The sequence below is a fragment of the Mustela lutreola genome, chromosome 10, assembly GCF_030435805.1.
Source record: "Mustela lutreola isolate mMusLut2 chromosome 10, mMusLut2.pri, whole genome shotgun sequence".
NCBI lineage: Eukaryota > Metazoa > Chordata > Mammalia > Carnivora > Mustelidae > Mustela > Mustela lutreola.
The window spans coordinates 47,548,513-47,567,530 of NC_081299.1; the positions used below are offsets into that span (position 1 = coordinate 47,548,513).

The window sequence follows — 19,018 nt, forward strand, 5'->3', positions numbered from 1 at the left end:
AAGCGGGCTTCTGCTGAGCAGGGAGCCCAATGCAGGGCTCCATCCCAGGACCCCGGGATCATGACCTGAGCCAAAGGCAGATGCTTAACTGAGGGAGCAGCCCAAGTACCTCTATTTTAATAATTTTTAAAAAATTATTTATTTGTCACAGAGAGAGAGGGGTACATGAGTGAGCAAGTGCAGGGATAGGGGGCAGAGGCAGTGGAAGAAACAGGCACCCTGCTGATCAGGGAGCCCAGTGTGGAGCTCAATCCCGTATCTGGGATTGGGACCCTGACCTGAGCCGAAGGGAGATGCTTAATTGAATAAGCCACCCAGGCACCCCCAGGAAAGGTATATTTGAAGAATAAGGAAAACCATAAAAATTCGGCAATCATGATATCGAGCTTTACACACTTTGTAGACAGCAGTGATCACCCACTGGCACAGCAGGCGAGGGTCCTCACCGAGTCTCAGTTTCTTCTTATTAGTGGCAGGACTTTGCACGACCCCTCCCCCAGCTGTTACCAGGTTCAGCATCCTTCCTCCCAGGAGCCTCCTGGGCCTTCCATGTCCTGGACAGGTGCCCCTTCCATGTGTCGATGTAGTTCGTTGTAACTGCCTGCACACACACACGTACACACACACACACACACAAATATGTGTCTGTGTATATATAGAAAGCCCCGGGAATTCTGGAGGCACCTCAGGGAAGGCCTGGGAGCTTGCTTCTATGGAGAAGGTTACCATGTGGGAATGGCCCTGAGGAGGAAGGGCCCATGGGTAAAAGCTCCAGAGAGACCATTTTCAGACTCTCTTCAGAGTCAGCCTAAGGAAGAACTTTCTAGTGGTGAGAATCTCTCCAGGGGGCAGCAGGCTGCCTGGAGAACCTGCAGGCTGGGGATGGGAGGCAGCTGCAGGAAGACCTCACCTTGGGTGGAGTGGAGAGTGGGGGGGACGGATGCATCCTGATGGGCTCTTTCACTTCTGGGATGGGAAGCCCTGCTATCATGAACTACTTCTGTGGAGTAGTTCCCTACAAAGTGCTTGGCCCATCCCCTACATGTACTCATTTAGGCTTTGTATCAGCTCTGCAAGGTAGGTGTCAACCAGTCGAAGGCTGAGGAAACATGGGTCAAAGAAGTTATGTAACTTGCCTGGGAGGAAGCAGCCAAGCCAGGATTTGAACATAAGCTGTGTCTGACCCCAGAGCTCTATCTAATAAGATACCTGTCCCTACTTCCCCTAGGATTTAGGCTCTTCAAGCCCTGCCCATGTCACCAGCATAACTTTGTTCATTTTATTTCATTTTTGCATGCCTCAGTTTCCCAGTGTCCTTACCTCTTTGATTGTTGAAAGTTGGCCAGGAGGTTAGGCTGTCAAATTATAGTCTGGTCTGGAAGAGTGGAGGCTTGGCCGGGGTCACGGCCACTTTCCAGACCAGACTCTTCTGTCCCTTTGGGCCCTCTGTTTGTCTCCTTCTAGAAGGAAGCCATTGTTGACCAGCTTCTTACCTCTGGATGTATTTATGGATCCACATGGCCTGGGAGGGGGGAGCAGGTGACATGAAGCAAGACAGCCACAGCTGAGAGGTATCAGAAAGGCCTGTGGCTTTAGTTTCAGGTCTGATGAAAGGAAAGGAAAAACAAAACAAAAACATAAACCCAAACCCAGTAGGCTGCTTGCCAGCCATCCGAAGCATGGTTCAGGCCAAAGCTGATGTCGGCCAAGAGGGAAATTACAGGCCTGAAATGAGAGACAAGTCTGCAGAAACCTCCTAGGGTTGTGTTTGGCGTATGTTTGTTTGCCCACATGTGTGTTTGTGTGGATCTGTTTTTTGAAACGTGTGTCTCTTTTTTACTTATGTATTTCGCCCTGAAATGCTTTTAAAAAGCAAAAAACAAAGAAACAGTGTAGGAGCCGTACTTTAAACTCCTTTCCTGCTGGATGATATTTGGGGTAATTCCATTTAATTTAGCTAACGCCAGCTGGTATTTACTGACACATGCCAGGCACTGCGCAAGTCACTGGGGATCTAAGGATTCAGAGGGGCTGCCCTGTCCTGAAGGAGCTCAGTGTCTGTCCTAAGAAAAGAGACGTAGGTGCAAAGGAGGATCCCAGGGTCCCCCCAGGGGCAGGATCATTTCCGCTGGGTGTAGCTGGGACCTAAAGGAGGGGAGGTCTCAATTCTTGGCAGAGAGGGGGCAAACAAAGGTCCTCCCAGGCAGACTGGAGAGGGCCTTTGAATGTAAAGGGAAGAGAGCTCAGGGGGTGGGGGGTGGGGGTGGAGGAAATCTCATCTGAAGTCAGAGACCTGTGACTTGCCCCAGGTCACCCAGCTGGGAAGCAGCAGCCTGAGGATTTGAATGCAGATCCCTCTGGTTGCTTCCCACCTCAGCCAAAACTCCTGAACACGAAAGCCCTATGATTTGGAAGGAAGACGTATCTAGTGTCTTTCAGCCCTTCCCATCCCTAAGGACCAGCTGAGTTGAGTCTTACATCCCCAGTAAGGCTACTTGAATACCTTAATTGATTTTATACCTTAGAGTAAGTTAATAGTATGATTCAACTGAGTTCTTAGAAAATAGATGCCTTGATATTGCTAGATACCATTTGATAACACTATGCATTTCTCTTCAACAAGACAAACAGACATACTCACTAATTTGTTTGTTATAAAATAATGATCTGTGATCAACAAAGGAGACAAGAGCAATGAAACTATCTTTGAAGGCAGAAATGACTTTAATTCCTTTTTATTTCCCATGAAGAACTCAAGAAATACTTGCAGAGCTGGGCTGGCTTGGCTGTACTTCTTTATGGAGTGTGTTAGTCAGATCTTACCACAGTACTGCTTGGTAACAAACCATCCAATGCTCAGTCACAACCACAAGGATTTTTTTTTTCTCACTTACGAGTTTGAAGATTGACTGGCTTGGGTTTGGTGCAGCTTCGGGTCAGGTTTGTATCTGCTCTGTCCCATTCTGACAGCTAGGCTAGAAAGTAGCCTGTGGTTGCTCTTCTCATGGTAATTGAGCAAGTGAGCAGAGGAGAACATGAAACAGATAATGCCTCTTGAGGTGTCCAGCCAGAACTGCCATGCTGACCTTTTCAGGCCTATTCCTTTGCCCATGACAAGTCAGATGGCCAAGCCCAGTATCACTGGGCAAGGCAATGTATCTGCCCACCCTAGTGGGAGACCCTACAAAGTCAATGGCAAAGGGTATAATTTGAACATAAGGAGAGCCTGAGGATTTGGAGAAAGGTGCTGGGCTTCATAGGTGAACTTAATTCTTTTCTTTTTTAAGATTTTATTTATTTATTTTTGTGTGTGAGAGAGAGCCCAAGCAGGAGGAAGGGGGCAGAGGGAGTAGCAGACTCCCCACGGAGCAGGGAGCCTGATGCAGTACTTGATCCCTGGACCCTGGGAAGATGACCTGAGTTAAAGGCAGATGTGTAACTGAAAGAGCCACCCAGGTGCCCCAGAAGTAGACTTAATTTCAAGTTTAAGTTACCATTTATCTGCTTTGGAGACTAGGGAAATCACTTAACCCCTCTGACTTTCTTTCCTTCTCATACTGAGTGCTTATAATATGCCAAGCACCAAGCTTAGCATTTTAGGAACACTGATGTACCTAAGGTAGGTAAGGTAAGTTTCCGATGAACTTCACCCAAGGAACAGCCAGCTGATGTGACTGACAACCAACAGCCAAGTTTCAAAGTTCATTGTTGGTTAAAAAAAGTAAGGGTTATTATTAGCAGCGATGGGGAGGGCAACCACACTTCCCAGTCACATGTCTTCAAGAGAAAGGAACTGGAAGCCAAGCCTGGATGGTGTTGGTGGTGCAACAGGTTTCATGTGGAGACAAATTTCGTAATTGCCATGGCTGTCAGGTGATGCCGAGACCTCTGCTCCCCAGATTATCTTTCCATTCGGCGGCCAGGTGCTCTGACATCACTGGGGAAGGACCGCTGGCAGCTTTGTGCAAGATTTGATTCATGCATCAGGGAAGATACTAGCAAGAGTAAATCTTGGGTCAGACAGACATGATTTGAATCAAGACTGAGCCTCTGACTGACGGGATGGCCTTGCTCCCAGTAATGCTGTTCCCTCTGCCTCAGTACTCCACCTGCTCAGGGCCAGCTTTCGGGCTCCATGTCCCTTCATCCCAGAGGCCTTCCCTGATGCTCTCTAGCCCTCTGCCCCCTCAACACGCTGGTCATGCCCAAACCCTGTACCTGGGTTTCCTAATTGTTTGCTTGATTCATCTCTGCCACTAGAATAACTACCTGGGAATGCAGGCCCTGGCTCTTGTTTCCCATTAAAATCCTACTTTCCACCATTGTGCCTAGATTCCATCATTGTAGCAGGCCTTCTGTGAACATTCCTTTATCTAATGAATTCAACGATAAACCACTAAAAGCAGGCAGTTGCTTCATAATCATCATGTAGTGGGTTCATTATTATCTGTGCTGTGGAAGCCATGTGACTCTAAGTCTTGCAACTCAAAGTATGGGCCCCTGCTTGGACCAGCCTGCTCTGAAAACTTGTAAGAAAAGCAGCATCTCAGCACCAGCCCCCCCTCTCCTGACCTACTGAATCAGAAGCTGCATTGTAACTAGATCTCAGATGATTCATAAACATACCAAATTTTGAGAAGCACCACTGTCTATACCTTTTTGACTTAGAAATAAAATCTGACTGCACAGTCTTGCCTTGATATACTTGAAGACCACCACAGCCTCCAAGTCCAGTTGCACTGATAGGAGCCGCTGATAGTTTGAAGTGCACAGAACTTTGTTATGCTGAGTGTTTTACAGATGGGGAGGCTGAGGCCCAGAGAAGCTAAGTGATGCCCCACTGCCCCACAGCTAGTGAGCAGCAGAGCCTGATGCTTTGTCTTCCAGTCCAGGTTCAAGTTTAGAGCAGAGGAACTCTGGATGAGTTGCCAGCTGCCTTGACTGCAGGGTCACATCTCATATTGCCCTAATAAGTGGCAGAAGTGGGGTCCAAACCCAGTTTGGGTCATTCCCAAGTTCTGAGATGCCTGCTTCCCCTAGACCAGCTCCAATGCCCTCTTCCTAGAAATGGAGGAGGCAACTTGCCCCAGATCACACAGAGAATTAGAGGTGGTGCTACACATACAGTGTCTCTCCAAAGACCACACCACCCATCTTCTCTCACCGTCGCCATGGGAAGGGGCTTCCAGAGAAGGGTCCCAGGGTTGACAGCTGATCCCCAGGAGACCCGGGCTTCCCGTGAAGCTGAGTGAGCCACTTTGTGGGAGGCTTCTGGCCCCACTTACAAGCACCATTTCTGTGTTTAGTCTGGTCTGCCTCCAGGGGCGAGATGATGAAACAGAGAATCGCCTTGGACAGCGGCTGTCACTTGCATGCCAGTCTGTGCCTCTGTTTTCCTTTTGCATCAGCGGGAGGAGGGGGGTTCTTCATAACTGGGCTGAAACTCACGAGATAGACATTGGAAGGAGAGATTATCTACAACTCAAGCTGCAGAAAAGGAAGGGTTGAGAGGACAGGATGGCTTCTGCAGAAAGCCAGGTGAAGTCCCTGCATTCTTAAATGACAGGATTTAAAAATGACAGTCTTAGGAAGATTCTTAGAATGCCTTAAGCAATTGCAGTGAATAGCTAGGTTGGGCCTGGGTTCCAGTCTTGTTCTTGGCCTCTTTCCACTGCACAATAATTCACCTGCCATGTAGCAGTAATGATACTCGGGATTGTTGTGATCTTAAGATTGAAATAGTGTGTGTCCTACGCCTCCAGAGAAGACAATCAGTAAATGAAGAACAGGCTATATATGTGTGTGCAGGTATATGTCCCCTTACCTCCTCATTATCTTTTCTTTTTTTCTTTTTTTAGAGGGGTATATGGGAAGGGGCAGAAAGAGAGGGAGGGAGAGAATCCTGAGTAGGCTCCCCATTCAGTACAGAACTGGATTGGGGCCAAATCTTACAACCCTGAGATCATGACCTGAGCAGAAATCAAGAGTCAGAGCTTTACCAACTGAACCACCCAGGTGCCCCCCCCTTTTTTTTTTTACCTCATTTTGCAAACTGGGGACTAGAGCTAGAGACAGAAGTCGTGATGTACACAGACATATGGAAGTTAACGACAGAGCCCAGAGATGAACACTTGTCTCCAGCATCCCAGGCCAGTGTTCTTTATCTTATGTTATAATAATGAGGATGAAATTTGTTAAGCAGATTCCTAACTTTTGTACCCTGGAAACATAAAAAACGGTTTTCAGAGAGCATATGGAGAATCCACCAAATAAAATTGTTCTTCAATCATCTCATCATCTAAAAAGACCATTTCTGTATGATCAGGGCAGTGGACACGTGGTCAGACTTAATCATTTTCACTCAGGGGACAGCTAGACTCAGCGATGTCTTTGCGCCCACGTCCAATCCTGAGACAAGAGTCTCGGCAGGGTATGAGCCAAGAGAAAGTCACGGGCGGAATACCAGCACAGTGGTATGGGCCCTGGAGACAGCTGGGGCCAGCTTTATCTAGGAGATAAGGACTGTGAATGTTCCTTCATAAACCACAATAACTTCAATAATTGTGTCCTTGCTATAAAGGAATATTCCAGAAATGACTTTATCCCTCGCTGGTCTCTGAGACCACATTAGAGGCGGAATCTTCTACAAACACATTGATAATTTATATCATGTCATGATATAATAATCTAATTTGTTTAGCATGTCACTAAATCTATAGTTTGAGGAAATCGACACTCATAATTAAGATTCAGGGGTAGGCCCACAAAATCCTTCATTGCTTTCTGAACCGTCAAGGCAAGGCCCAAGCATGGCTCCTGTCAGCTCACTGACTTTTAGGTGTTTGTTCAGAGGACACCTTCTCAGTGTGTCCCTGGCCACTGGCCACTGTAACTTCCCTGGCCACTGTAACTAAGATTGCAAACCTACCACCAACATACGCTATCCCCATTCCCTTTCGTCTTCACACTTGATATCAGATAACATCATACTTTGTTACTGGCTATGTCCCCCCATTATTTATTCAGCAATGCTCATCTGCTCTAAAAGCTTTGCAAATAGCAGCCAATTCAGTCTTCATGAAAACTATAAAGGGAGATATTACTATTTGCCCCTCAGTACAGATGAGGAGATGGAGGTGCAGAGAGGTGAGGTAATGTGTCCACAGTCACACAGGTTGCCAATGGCAGTATGAAGACATGATCTCAGGTGTCTGGACCTCACTGAGTCCTGAGTCCTCACTCACACCTACCGCACTGTTGAACCCCTAGGGTCTGAATATGCAAAGGCAGGGATTTGCCTATCTGCTTCCCAGTGCCTAGAATAATGCCTGGTGCACCATGGCGCCCAATAATTGCTTGTTGGATGAATGACTAACGGGGACTCATACTACTCCATTGCTCTGAAAGCCCTTCATTCACAGACACTATGTGTAGACAGCCATGCTCCATGCACCAAACATGCAGATTCTCAGAATGCAGTGGAGCAGGTGGAAAGAGCACAGGCTTTTGTGTCAGGTAAGAAGCAGATCACAATCCTAACTCAGTCAGTCATAGGTATAATATTAACTGAGCTCTGTGACCTTAACAAGTTCACCTAACCTCTCTGAGCCTTGGTTGCCTCCCTTTAAGAAGGAGAAAATAGGGCGCCTGGGTGGCTCAGTTGGTTAAGCAACTGCCTTCGGCTCAGGTCACGGTCCCGGAGTCCCGGGATCGAGTCCCGCATTGGGCTCCCGGCTCCATGGGGAGTCTGCTTCTCCCTCTGACCTTCTCGCCTCTCATGCTCTCTCTCACTGTCTCTCTCTCAAATAAATAAATAAAATCTTTAAAAAAAAAAAAAGAAGGAGAAAATAGTGAGCTCCTCACAGAGTTCCACATTATAATGGAAGTTCAGTGAGGATAAGGGGCCAGGCTCTGAGCAGGTAGTCAGGAAACATTAGTTCCCTCCTGCACTGGAAGGGATGGGGAAAAGCGAAGTGAAACTCCATCTTCCTTCTGCTGAGCAAGCTCTTACTTTTTGCGGAATAAGTATCTTAGGGTCAGGGGATGGGGAATGCAAAGAGGACCAAGGGATTGAAAAGTTTCAGTTTTCCCTTCTATAGCAGTTAAGACTGGAACAACTTCAGTCGGGTCAATAGCATATTTCATTTGATTCTCAGATAAAGCTGTATTGACGTCACTTTTTTTTCTTCTGTTACCTTATTAAATTTGGTCGTCTCTAACATAAAACACTGGCTCCTCAGAAGTGGTTTCCATCATATTATTGAGCAGTCAGGAGGATTTCAATCTATCTCCCACCAGAGAACAAAATCTGCTTTAAATTAGAACAAAGTTGCACATCTCAACAAGTTAGAACAAGTTTCCCATTCCTCCTAATTTGTAGGCTGAGCTTTTAAAACTCTAAATATTTGTCTTACTTTTAAGACTGTTTTCTTCAAGTCTTAGTTAGAGATTCTGCTGTGAAACCATCTGAGAGTCCTGGGCTCACGCTATGTTGGGTTGTCTTGCGTGGAGGTTGGTTTTGCTATCTGAATTTGGCAAGTGCCTTGACCTCTCATTGCACTGAAAACTCCCAGAAACTGCTTTCAGACAGAGGTATCTCCTTCTGTGTGGGGAGGTTCAAGGTCCAAAAACCTCTGGCACGTCCTCTCTTCTCTTTCCTGGACTCTTCTGCTGCTTAAGACATGAGCATTGCGGTGGCAGCCATGTTGAATTCCTTCTAAATCTCTGCACATGCTGTTTCCTGTTCTTGGAACCCCCTTCCCTCACCTGCTCTGAACTCCGAGATCTCCTACTGAATCCTCAACACTCAGTGTGGTTCTCCCTCTGGGAAATGGCCTCCAATGGGCCTATGGTAGCCAGCTCTGTGATTTGGATTTTTGTTGTTGTTGTGTGTTTGTTTGTTTGTTTTCCCTAGCAATTAGCCCCTTTCTTTTCATCTTTAAATGTTCTTGGTTCCCACTGGGATTTCCCTCAGAGTAAGAGCAATGTTATTCATTTAAATATCTTCAGGTCCTAGCATGGGGCCTGGTCTCTAGCAAGTGCTCAGTGAACAATAGCTTTAAAGAAGAGCATGGGAGTTTAAGCCTTATGCTGACATGAACAGGGAGCCGGGTCCTTAACATAAAGAGCAAGAAGTAGGATGAGGAGTGTATGGACTGCTCTTTAGGACACCCCTCAGACCAGTCTGGTTCAGCCCCTATTATTCTGTACATGAGTGGAAGCTTAGGGACATTGCTGAAACTGCATGCATTGTTGGCAAAGCCATGGGCTCCAGGCTCTCAGTCAAGTGCCCAGTATATGATATCAGGATGTCCCCTGTCCTCATGAGAATGAACTATGACAAAGACATAGCTGGTGCAGGGGAGAAAGGCATGAAGGAAGTAGGTACTAGGAGAGAACAAGTATCACTCGATGTGGCCTGCCATCTGGACAGCAGGCTGCTTGTGGACTGAATGATGCTGAAAGGTAGGAAGTCCCAGGAAGTCAAGGGGGAAGAGCTTGGGGATGAAGACTTGGGTTCTCAGTCCAGACCTATTGTCCTGAGTCAGCACAGGAACCAGGGAAAAGTGTCACAGAGCCACCCCTATATCAAAGGCTTCTTCTGGCTTTCACAGCTAGTCATCTGGCTAAATGTTAAGGCAAAAGGACATTGCAAAAACTCTTTAGTTGGAGGAAGGGAAGTGGTTTGAGTTTCCTGCTTGAAGGAGGATGCTTCATTTAAATAGAATTCAGTAGAACTAAGAGGAAGGAGGAAGTATCCTAAGCCTTCTGCTTGGAGCTCGAGTCATAGAGAAGGATTCAGAAGTGCCTCCCAGGGAACCAGAGGGAGGGCCCCACCAAAGAACCTCAGCCTTGGTAGGAATGGATGTAACAGAACACGTTTCCACTTCTACCTGTTCTATGCTAGGTGCTTACCTCGGCTAGCCCTTCTGATATCCTCCCCAGATTCTGGTGGAAATTGAGGTCTTCAGAGGGGCCATGATTTGCCATGGAAGACAACAAGACATCCATGTGCTTGGATCTTCTCCCCCAGACTGCTGGATCTGGGTGTGCTCCCAAAGCTGACCTGTGTTTCCCGAACCCTTGGGGCTTCAGTCTAAGAAAGGTCCTCTGGTCTGTGAGCTGGCAGTTCCCAGGCCTGTGCCCAGGACCTCCCCAAGGGCCAGGGGTCGAGCAGATGCTCAGAAATAATGGCTCCCCTATGCCAGGATCTTTCATTGTATTTGCTTATTTCCTTCTCATGCCACACCAGTGATGAGGTCAGTTTTACCATCCCCATGTTTGAGATGGGGAGACTGAGACTCGTGAAGGGAAAAATTTTCTCAGGATATATTGCTTGATCACCTTTTAAAAATAAAGGTATCACCAGAGTATGGTATAGGTAAAATGTTTCAGGATACTTCAGTGCAAGAAATATCATATTCATTTATATATTTCTAAACCACATAAATCTGGCTTGCCATCTCCCTGCATTTGGCAGAAGATTCCATCTCAGCTATATGGGGTAGAGGTTGCCCCAAACCCTGGAGGCTTATAAGGGATGGAGTCTAGAGAAGAGTCTTCCTCTGGTCTTCAGCTCTAGAAAGTTCTAACCGCACAGATGATGGCAATGAAGTTCAAGCTTCAGAGCCCCTCGCTTGCTCAGCACCTTCTGAGAGGGATCCTGGAATATGCCCATAGCTCAATGATAAAATTTGCAGCAGAAGGACTTTTTTAAGCTCAGTGGATGAACATGCTGCTTCTTCCATTCCCCACCCCCTGTCCTCCATCTTGTTTCCCCTGTTGGGTAAGTTGGAGTGGTTATGGATATTTTACATTCATTGTTATTTTTCTTAAGGAAAGCTCCCCCTCTCCACCCTGCCCTAGCCCAATTGCATATGCTTCAAGCCCCACAAAACCTAGGTCTCTTCCTCCTGTGTTCTCTGCATGTCTCTTCCTGTTAAGTCTAATGGCTTTTACTTTGACTCAGAGGTTCTGCCCACACTGGGGGAGGGATACTACTTGGGTATGGGACACGGGTCCTCCTCTTTGGAGACAGTGGCTGCACAATTTATTTTGCCATCTCAGAGAAAACCTGCTGGAATTGGGCCATTCCCCCTTTTCAACTTGAGTACCAGTGTCGGCCCACTCTTCCTGCTACAGAGTGATTGATCCCCATTTAACTAGGGAGGTAGGGGAGAGGATGTGTAAGGGCTGCTCGGACTGTCTGAAAATCACCAGCAGACTCTCCTCCTCTTGTGAGAAAGGGCATCCCACAATCTGTGACCAAGCAGGTAAAAAACTAGATGTATTTTTTTCCCATCCCACCAGGATACATGGGTGAAAGGGGAGAGGGCTTCCTGGAAGAAGTGGCATTTGAGCTAAGCTATAAAAACCAGAAATGTTTCTGCTGGGTGATGGGATGGGAAAGCTGTGATTGAAAGGGGTCTAAGTATGGATGCTTTGGCAGATGTGGTATCACAGGTCAAAGAACAGAGGAAAAGCCAGCAGGGAAAGAGCAGGCATGGTACATGTTGTTTTTATTCTCTTAGATGAAGTTCAAAGCAAAGGTCTTTGATACCTTCTAAGAAGAAAACATCCAGGTTGTTTTCCTGCCCAGAGCAGAGTAAACAGGATGACAGGAACCTGTCTGTGGTGGCCTCCCCAGACATACAGACTGCTGCCCAACTGGCCCTGGGACACAGGGCGATGTGGAAATGGCTGGAAATGGGAGCCGCCCTGGCCTCTGGACTTGGGTCCCTGAGGAAACGCCTCTGTCAGGAAAACCTGTCCTAAGCACTTGGAATCTATATCTCAGGTCAGAAAATATGCATAGCCTTTCACCCAGCAATTCTCCTTCTAGGAATACAGTAAGAAAAAATAGTTACTGTTAGGTCTGATGATACGTGTACAAGGATGTTCAGTGTAGTACTGTTTATAATAGAGTGAAATCAGAAGCACCTTAAATATCTAGCAATGGGGACAGGTTAGGAAACTTATGGTGCATTTGTATGATGGAAAGTTATTAGCCATTAATAACCATGGCCTATGTATTGACATGGAATATTTGGGATATTTGGCCAAATGGTAAAGCAGTACATACTGTCTGCTCTCAATTATGTAATATATGTTGTGCTGACACTGGCCGAACACTTACTGTGTGTGCCAGGCATGGCTCCAAGCATGTAAAATATATTAATGCATTTACTCACTGAACCGCTTATGAAGAAGATATTTTTATTATCTGTATGTTACATAAGGCGACCGAGACACAGTGTTTAAGTAATTTGCCCAAGGTCACCAGTAGTAAGTGGCAGAACCTGAAGGTAAACAAGGCAGTCTTCAGAGCCAGTACATAAACCACTAAATTGGCCGTGCTCTCTCTTTCTGTGTCTGTGAGCTTAGTTTTCTTTTTCTCAGAGGATTTCCATGCAAATGGTAGCCATGCTCTAGGTAATCTCTGAGAACAGGATGCAGCAGTGATCTCCTGATGCAAGTGAATGTTGCAGCTAGGGCATGCAGATGTTTGGGGACATCTACACTCTGAGCATAGAGAACCAGGCCATACGCACATCTGGATCCTGCACAGGCCAGACCTAGTAAGTCCCCAAGTTGCTGACTCAGCAAAATAGGGTTCCGTGTCTGTTCTTTGCAGGCTCTGTTCTAGGTTCTGAGAATTCAGCAGCAAGCAAGACAAGGCAAATGGAAAACTTCCATCCTAGCCAGGGAGGCGGAGAGGGGTCCAGCAAATAGTCAAAGAAAGTATCATTTGAGAACTTCAGTGAGAATGGTGTGACACAGCGGGGACGTGGAGTTAAGGGATTAACTGGTCAGGGAAGGGGACCTTTCAGAGATGGCATTTTGGCTAAAACCTGAATGGCCAGAAGGAGTAAGGTATCTCTATCTATCTATCTATCTATCTATCCTTAGAGATAAAGCAAGCCCTGTGAAATGTTAACATTTGAGAAATCTAGGTGCAGGGTGCATTAAAATATTTTGCATAAGTATTGCAACATTTCTGTAACTCAAAATTCTTTTAAAATAAAAGGTTGAAAATACATTAAAATAATTATATTAAAAATAACAGTGTCCGCTCTATGTAGAAGGAAGCAGTCGAAGAGCTTGCTGAGGAATAACACCAGCAGGGGAGGACACCAGGGGTGTAGGAAGATGCTGATGCCTTTGAAGTGGGTTGAGGCTGAGGTTTGGGGAGCGGAAATCAGCCTTCTTTTTTGGCACTGAGATGCCTGCTAGTCATGGTCAATAAACTACCACACCTTCATCTTCTCCTTGGCTCCTCCCCCATCTGCCTGTGAGTTAGTTAGGCTTGGGATATTTCTTTTCCACCAGTGAAGACACTGAGGCCAAGAGTGGGGAAATGATTTTGCAAGGTCTCCTGGTAAGTGAATAGCAGAGTTAGGGCCAGAGTCAGATCTTCTGAATCCACTAAACACCATGCTCTTAGGTTTGAGTCATGAAAGACACTGCACATGTATTTTCTGCAGCATCTAAGATTGTATAGGCATTGAACAGGCTGGCAAAAACAAAAAACAAACAAAAACAAAAACAAAAAACAAAAAAAAAAAACCATCCACAGAGGATTCATCTGAGCTCAATCTTAATAGCAGTACTCTTTTTCAGAAACTGCTAAAGATCCCCAGTGGCCCAGAAACCACTTTAATCCCCAAGAGTACAATATTACGGGCTGCAATGTGACTTGTCTTATTAAGCTATTATTCCACTTTTGTTATTCTAAAGTAAAATCATTTGTTTCTACACAAAGCTAGTTATAAGAATTCTCATCCAAAGAAGCTTGTGCGAGAGAAAGGGCTTTGTGGTCTTCAATGTGCTGCTGGACAAAGCTTCAGCCCGAGTCTTGGGGCCCCTTTCATTGTCTTCAAGCACACTGTGTTCTGAGTGTCTTTGGTGTTCACACTTTGTGACTGACTCCATTTATGCTAACTTGGAGACCAGTTTTAAATTAGAAGACATAAAAAACAACAGAATGCAAGAGTTTAAGGAAAGAAAGGTGATTTTATCACCAAAGTAGCACCTACCAAGGCCCTGTGGCCTCCTTTAATTCTTCCAACAACCTCCTGAGGCAGCTGATGGCCTGGTTTTACAGAGGAGGAAACTAAACCTTACGTCATCATGGCTTTGAACCCATACTGTCTTATACCAAAATCCACATGCTTTCCACTCTGCACCGTGTGGCGGGATGGACCCTCTCTGCTCCCAAAGACAAAAGCTAAGCCCATCACAGGGTGTAAGAATGAGCTGCCTTGGAATCCAGGCTGTTTGCAGATCCTCACCACCCTAAATCAACGATCTGAGTTATTTCACTGGGATGGTATGCATGCTTGATTTATGTTGGCACAGAACAAGCTATAAATTGTGCCCATGGACCCATTGAAGCCTTTTCTCACATTGGAGATGTTTATAAAAACAGGAAACATGGCCTCTGCATGAATATACTGGTCTTCTCTATGTCAACATCATCATAAATAGACGTATCCAGGATCTCTGCCTGGGCCATTTTCCACAGATACTCAGCAAGCCCATGAGGTGGGTCATTATTAACCAAGGAGGAGGAAAGAGGCCCTCCCTTGTGTCTAGAACTTATCCTGACAAGAGGCCCATTAAAAAATGCCCCACCTCCTGCCTCACCCTTTTTCTGCCGCTAGCAGCGAGCTCTGGTCCTTTTTGACACCCCTCTCCTTTTTTCAGAACTTTGATCTGCAGACTCCTCCTGACCTAGGAACTTAGAGCTATCGAGCTGTTCTCTGCTCCTGGAAAAGTGTGTCCACCCTGTGGACTAAGTAGCCTTTTACTCTCATTGCCTTTCCAGTGTGCAGAGCTATTCTGCCCTCTATCACACAGGATGTTCATAAGGATCCTGGGACTGCTTTTAGTATTCCCATTTTGCAGATGAGGAGAATGAGGCACAGGGAAGGAAGGATCTGTTATTTGGCCTTGAATTCATCACAGTTTAGCATTAAACTTTGCCCTTTTGAGGAACTTTATAGTGGTTGTAGGTTTTTTCCACCGTGGTCCTCATTATCCGGATCCCTGAGAGGCCTGCCAGGAAATAGCCAGCACACGCATAAAGGGTTCAAATTGAATAGCATTTATAAAGACGCTCTTGCGGAGGTGTAGGCAGGTTTAGGGATTAGCCCCCAGGAAGTCACAGGAGTGGGGAGACTTTGAAATCATCTGTTATAGGCTGAATTGTGTCCCCCTCCCCAAATTTATGTGTTGAAATCCTAACCCCCAGGACTCCAGAATGTGACTATATTTGGAGATGGGAGTCTTTGAGGTCATTTTGGTGGGCACTAATCCAATATGACTGGTGTTCTTACAAGAAGAGAAAATTTGGACACAGGCTACGCAGAAGGAAGGCCATGTGAAGACACGAAGGGAAGTCAATTACAAGCCAAGGAAAGAGACATCAGAAGAAACCAACTTGGTCAAAATCTTGATCTTGGACTTCTAGCCTCCGGGACTGGGGGGAAGAAGTTTCTATTGTTTAACCCATCTAGTCTGTTCCCTAGCAAACTAATACAGTGCCTTCTAAGCTTGAAAGAGGGAGAGGGGAAAAAATAGCTCAGCTCTCTCTCCTCCCAGCCTCTGATGTGCTGCTAGGGTTTCCCATAGGCCAAACCCTGCTGAAAAACTGATAATATAATAGTATATGATCCCACCAAGGTCTGATACCTTCATTTATTCAATGAAAATTCGCCAAATACCTCCAATGGATCAGGAGCTGGTCTGAGTACTATGGATCCAAAGATAAATGAGATACAGTGCCCTACCCGCTATGGGCTCTCAGGGCAGCATGGACGGCAGAGCCTACTCTGAGTTCTACTCTATAATACCCCACCTTACAATGCTGTCTATAATAGACACTTGCTGTTTGAGCACGATGCTATGGCGGCCCAGAGGAGGGGTCACTCACTCAGCCAGGGAGGTGGGAACAGCACCACAGAGGATGGACATTCTTGCAGGCTCTTGAAGGACATGTAAGGTTTAACAGAGAGACAGAGGAATGGGTCATGGTGGGCTGAAGGACATGCAAAGACCCAGAGAGGCAAAAAAAAAAAGAGGAACATAGTTAGAATTGCATCTTAACTGTGATGGCTCACAATACTAAGTTCTGTAATTTGAGTACTTGTGGCCACATAGCACAGGGTTCTAGAGTCTTGGGCTTAAGCTCCAGTGTCAGCATCTGCTCCCGGTATGACCTTAGACAAGTCACTCGACACTTCCAAGTATCTGTTTTCTGTGTGATCAGTCAATCTACCAACCCTCTTGGATGCCTTGTCTGCTCCAAGCCCCAGAACTATATGGGTGTATGGTGCTGGCCTTGGGAGCCTATGCTACAGCAAGGGGCAGAGCCTATTCTGAGCCCCCTTGTGCATATGGGAAGGCTCCCAGTGCTGTGCCCGAAGTGCTCTGGAAATACACAGGTTAACACACTGCCCTGTACTCTTCCCAGGGACATGGCAGGAGTCTGGAGAAATAACAGCATATGCTTATAAGCTACTAGTAGGACTGGGTGGCAGTTTGTGGCTGCTGACATGTTATGTAGGGTTCTTAGTATTCTCATTGCTCTCCCTAATCACCTCTACCTTTACATCTTATCTCACACCAGGTCCACCTCCATGCCTCTGACTATTTAAATCCTACCCATCCTTCAAGGTCAAGGTCCAGATCTGCCTTGTCCAGGAATTCTGCCCAGAATCCTCAGGCCACAAAGGCCTGTGACCCTCTTCTCAACCCTGTCATGTCTATGGGCTCATTAGGCATTGATCCATTAGTAAAAGACAGTTCTGTGTTCTTCTAGAATTGGTGCCTCATCCAGGGTTGTCTGAATCAGAGAATGCCAGGGTCAGATGGGACCTCAAAAGGCCACCATCAGGCCTCCAGTCTCACCCCTCCCAGCTGTCCTCGTGGTAGCCAGAGTGACCACCCACGACCCAGGCTGGAGCATACTCCTCTCCTGCTTAAAACCAGGTGAGCCTATAATTTATCGCCCAAACAGGGATACTTTAGAGGGCAAAAGTGAACACTGTTATTATAATGCTAAGACAATAGGCCTAAGCAGGGTGATACCAAGCCAACGAGGACAGAAGGTCCCCATGTAACCTGTCTACCTCTCTGCTTCTGCAGCCAGCTTGCAGTGTTCCGGCATCTATTGAATAACTTGTAGTTCACCAAAGGTCCCTTGCTGTTCTGGCCCCTTGGCTTGCACATGCTGTTCCCTCTGCCTGAAATGCCATCCTCCTCACCCTGTCCATTGCATCTTCAAGTTTCTGGCCAAGGGGCGCCATCTCTGTGAAGCCTCCCTATGTTCGGGATGGAGGGAATTCCATCCAGCATCTTTTGTTCTCTCTCCTAGCACATAGCTGTGGTCACCTATGAGCCCACTGACCTCTCTTCCTAGATTCTGAGCTCTCAGAAGTTATGTCTCAGGGACCTTTGTCTCCCCAGCCACTGTCCACTGTCTGTGTGAGGCTCAATAAGTGTTCAGCGTGTATTACGATTATTTTACAGATAAGATAGCTCATCTTTGCATTTGTTGCTCTGTATTGCCACTTCATTCTTATCCTATTTCACTTTTTAAAAAAATATATTTTATTTATTTAGTTGACAGACAGAGATCACAAGTAAGCAGAGAGGCAGGCAGAGAGAGAGAGGGGGAAGCAGGCTCCCCGCTGAGCAGAGAGCCCGACGTGGGGCTCAACCCAAGGACCCTGGGATCATGACCTGAGCTGAAGGCAGAAGCTTTAACCCACTGAGCCACCCAGGTGCCACTCCTATTTCACTTTTGATGTGTAGGTTAGACATCCTGATGAAGGGAGACTTCTCAAACATATCCCATCATGAAGGCTGAGGTTCTTCTCAGGGAATCTTCTGTTGCTTCAGATTTTCCAGTAGCTTCAGAACAAGAGGCACAGACTTCTGGGCCTCCTAGAGGGGTGAATCCTCATCCCATAGGGCTACTTACATTGTATAACAATAGGCAAAAGTCTTTCAGAGATATGTGAAGACAAGTGAAGGAAACATGAGGTATTCTAGCCCATGTTTGCTAAAAAAAAAAGGAGTATGAGAAAGGGAAGAATGACAGAAGGAAGAAAAAACTAGACTAGTTTTCTTATTTGGCTTTTAAACTAAACTGAAATGAGACTTTACCAAAAAGAGTTGACAGAGTAATAGAATCATAAGAGAGGGAAAAGGAACCAGCTTTTATTGAGCATTTATGGTGCATTTACTGAATGAGACATTTGTTTATACTATTTCACTTTAATGTAAGTGGGAAGCATCCCACCAGAGCAGAAACTATCATCTGAATTTTATACTTGAGAAACATAAGGCTCAGAGAAGTTAGAACATTTCCTCAGGTCACACAGGTTTAAACTGGGGGCTGAAGGGAGCCTCCTATCAAACCAGACTTAAACTCAGGTCATGTGACCCTATCTCCCCTGCTTTCCCTCTGCATTAGTGAGAAGCCTGGTTTCCCCACAGGACTTTTCAGAAGAGTCACACCCATTTGGAAACATCTATTCTGAATAATTTTGTTTTTAAAAATCAGACTCCTTATTTCATAATCATAGTTTACAGATATCATACAAGACCATGCTTATTCATCCCAGAATCCCAAGAAATTATCACCATGCCTGTCTCCACAGGGGTTACTACTCAGTACATAGTCATTGAGTGTCCTAGATCAGGCTCCTTGCCTCTCTGTGACCAATCACCCCAGCATGCCCTCTTTTCTGAGGCTTTTGATCTTTTCCTCTCTTCTCTGTCCTGGCATTTCCATTTCCCTTAGGGTGGGCACTTCACGTGATCTTCAGCCAGATCCCCACAGCCAATCTACTGGTATATTGGGACTGTCTCTCAGGGTCTTTGTTGTGCGTAAATCCTCTGTCTGTGGGGGAGAGTGTTTGCATATCGATAAATGCTCTCTTTTCCCTGGGTCTTTTGTCCCTGGATCTAGTCCTATTCATGGGTGCCTAGCACCTGCCAATGCAGGTGG

At 46.1% G+C, this 19,018-nt stretch overlaps 1 protein-coding gene across 1 annotated transcript in view; it reads left to right on the plus strand.

The window, feature by feature from the left end:
* The window catches only part of LOC131809266 (uncharacterized), a 226,839-nt gene that overhangs the window by 17,852 nt on the left and 189,969 nt on the right, over nt 1-19,018 (plus strand). Inside the window, exon 3 of the mRNA XM_059136161.1 lies at nt 16,823-16,992. Coding sequence (XP_058992144.1) covers nt 16,859-16,992 — 134 coding nt within the window. The 5' untranslated portion in view covers nt 16,823-16,858. The remainder of the gene's footprint in view (nt 1-16,822; nt 16,993-19,018) is intronic.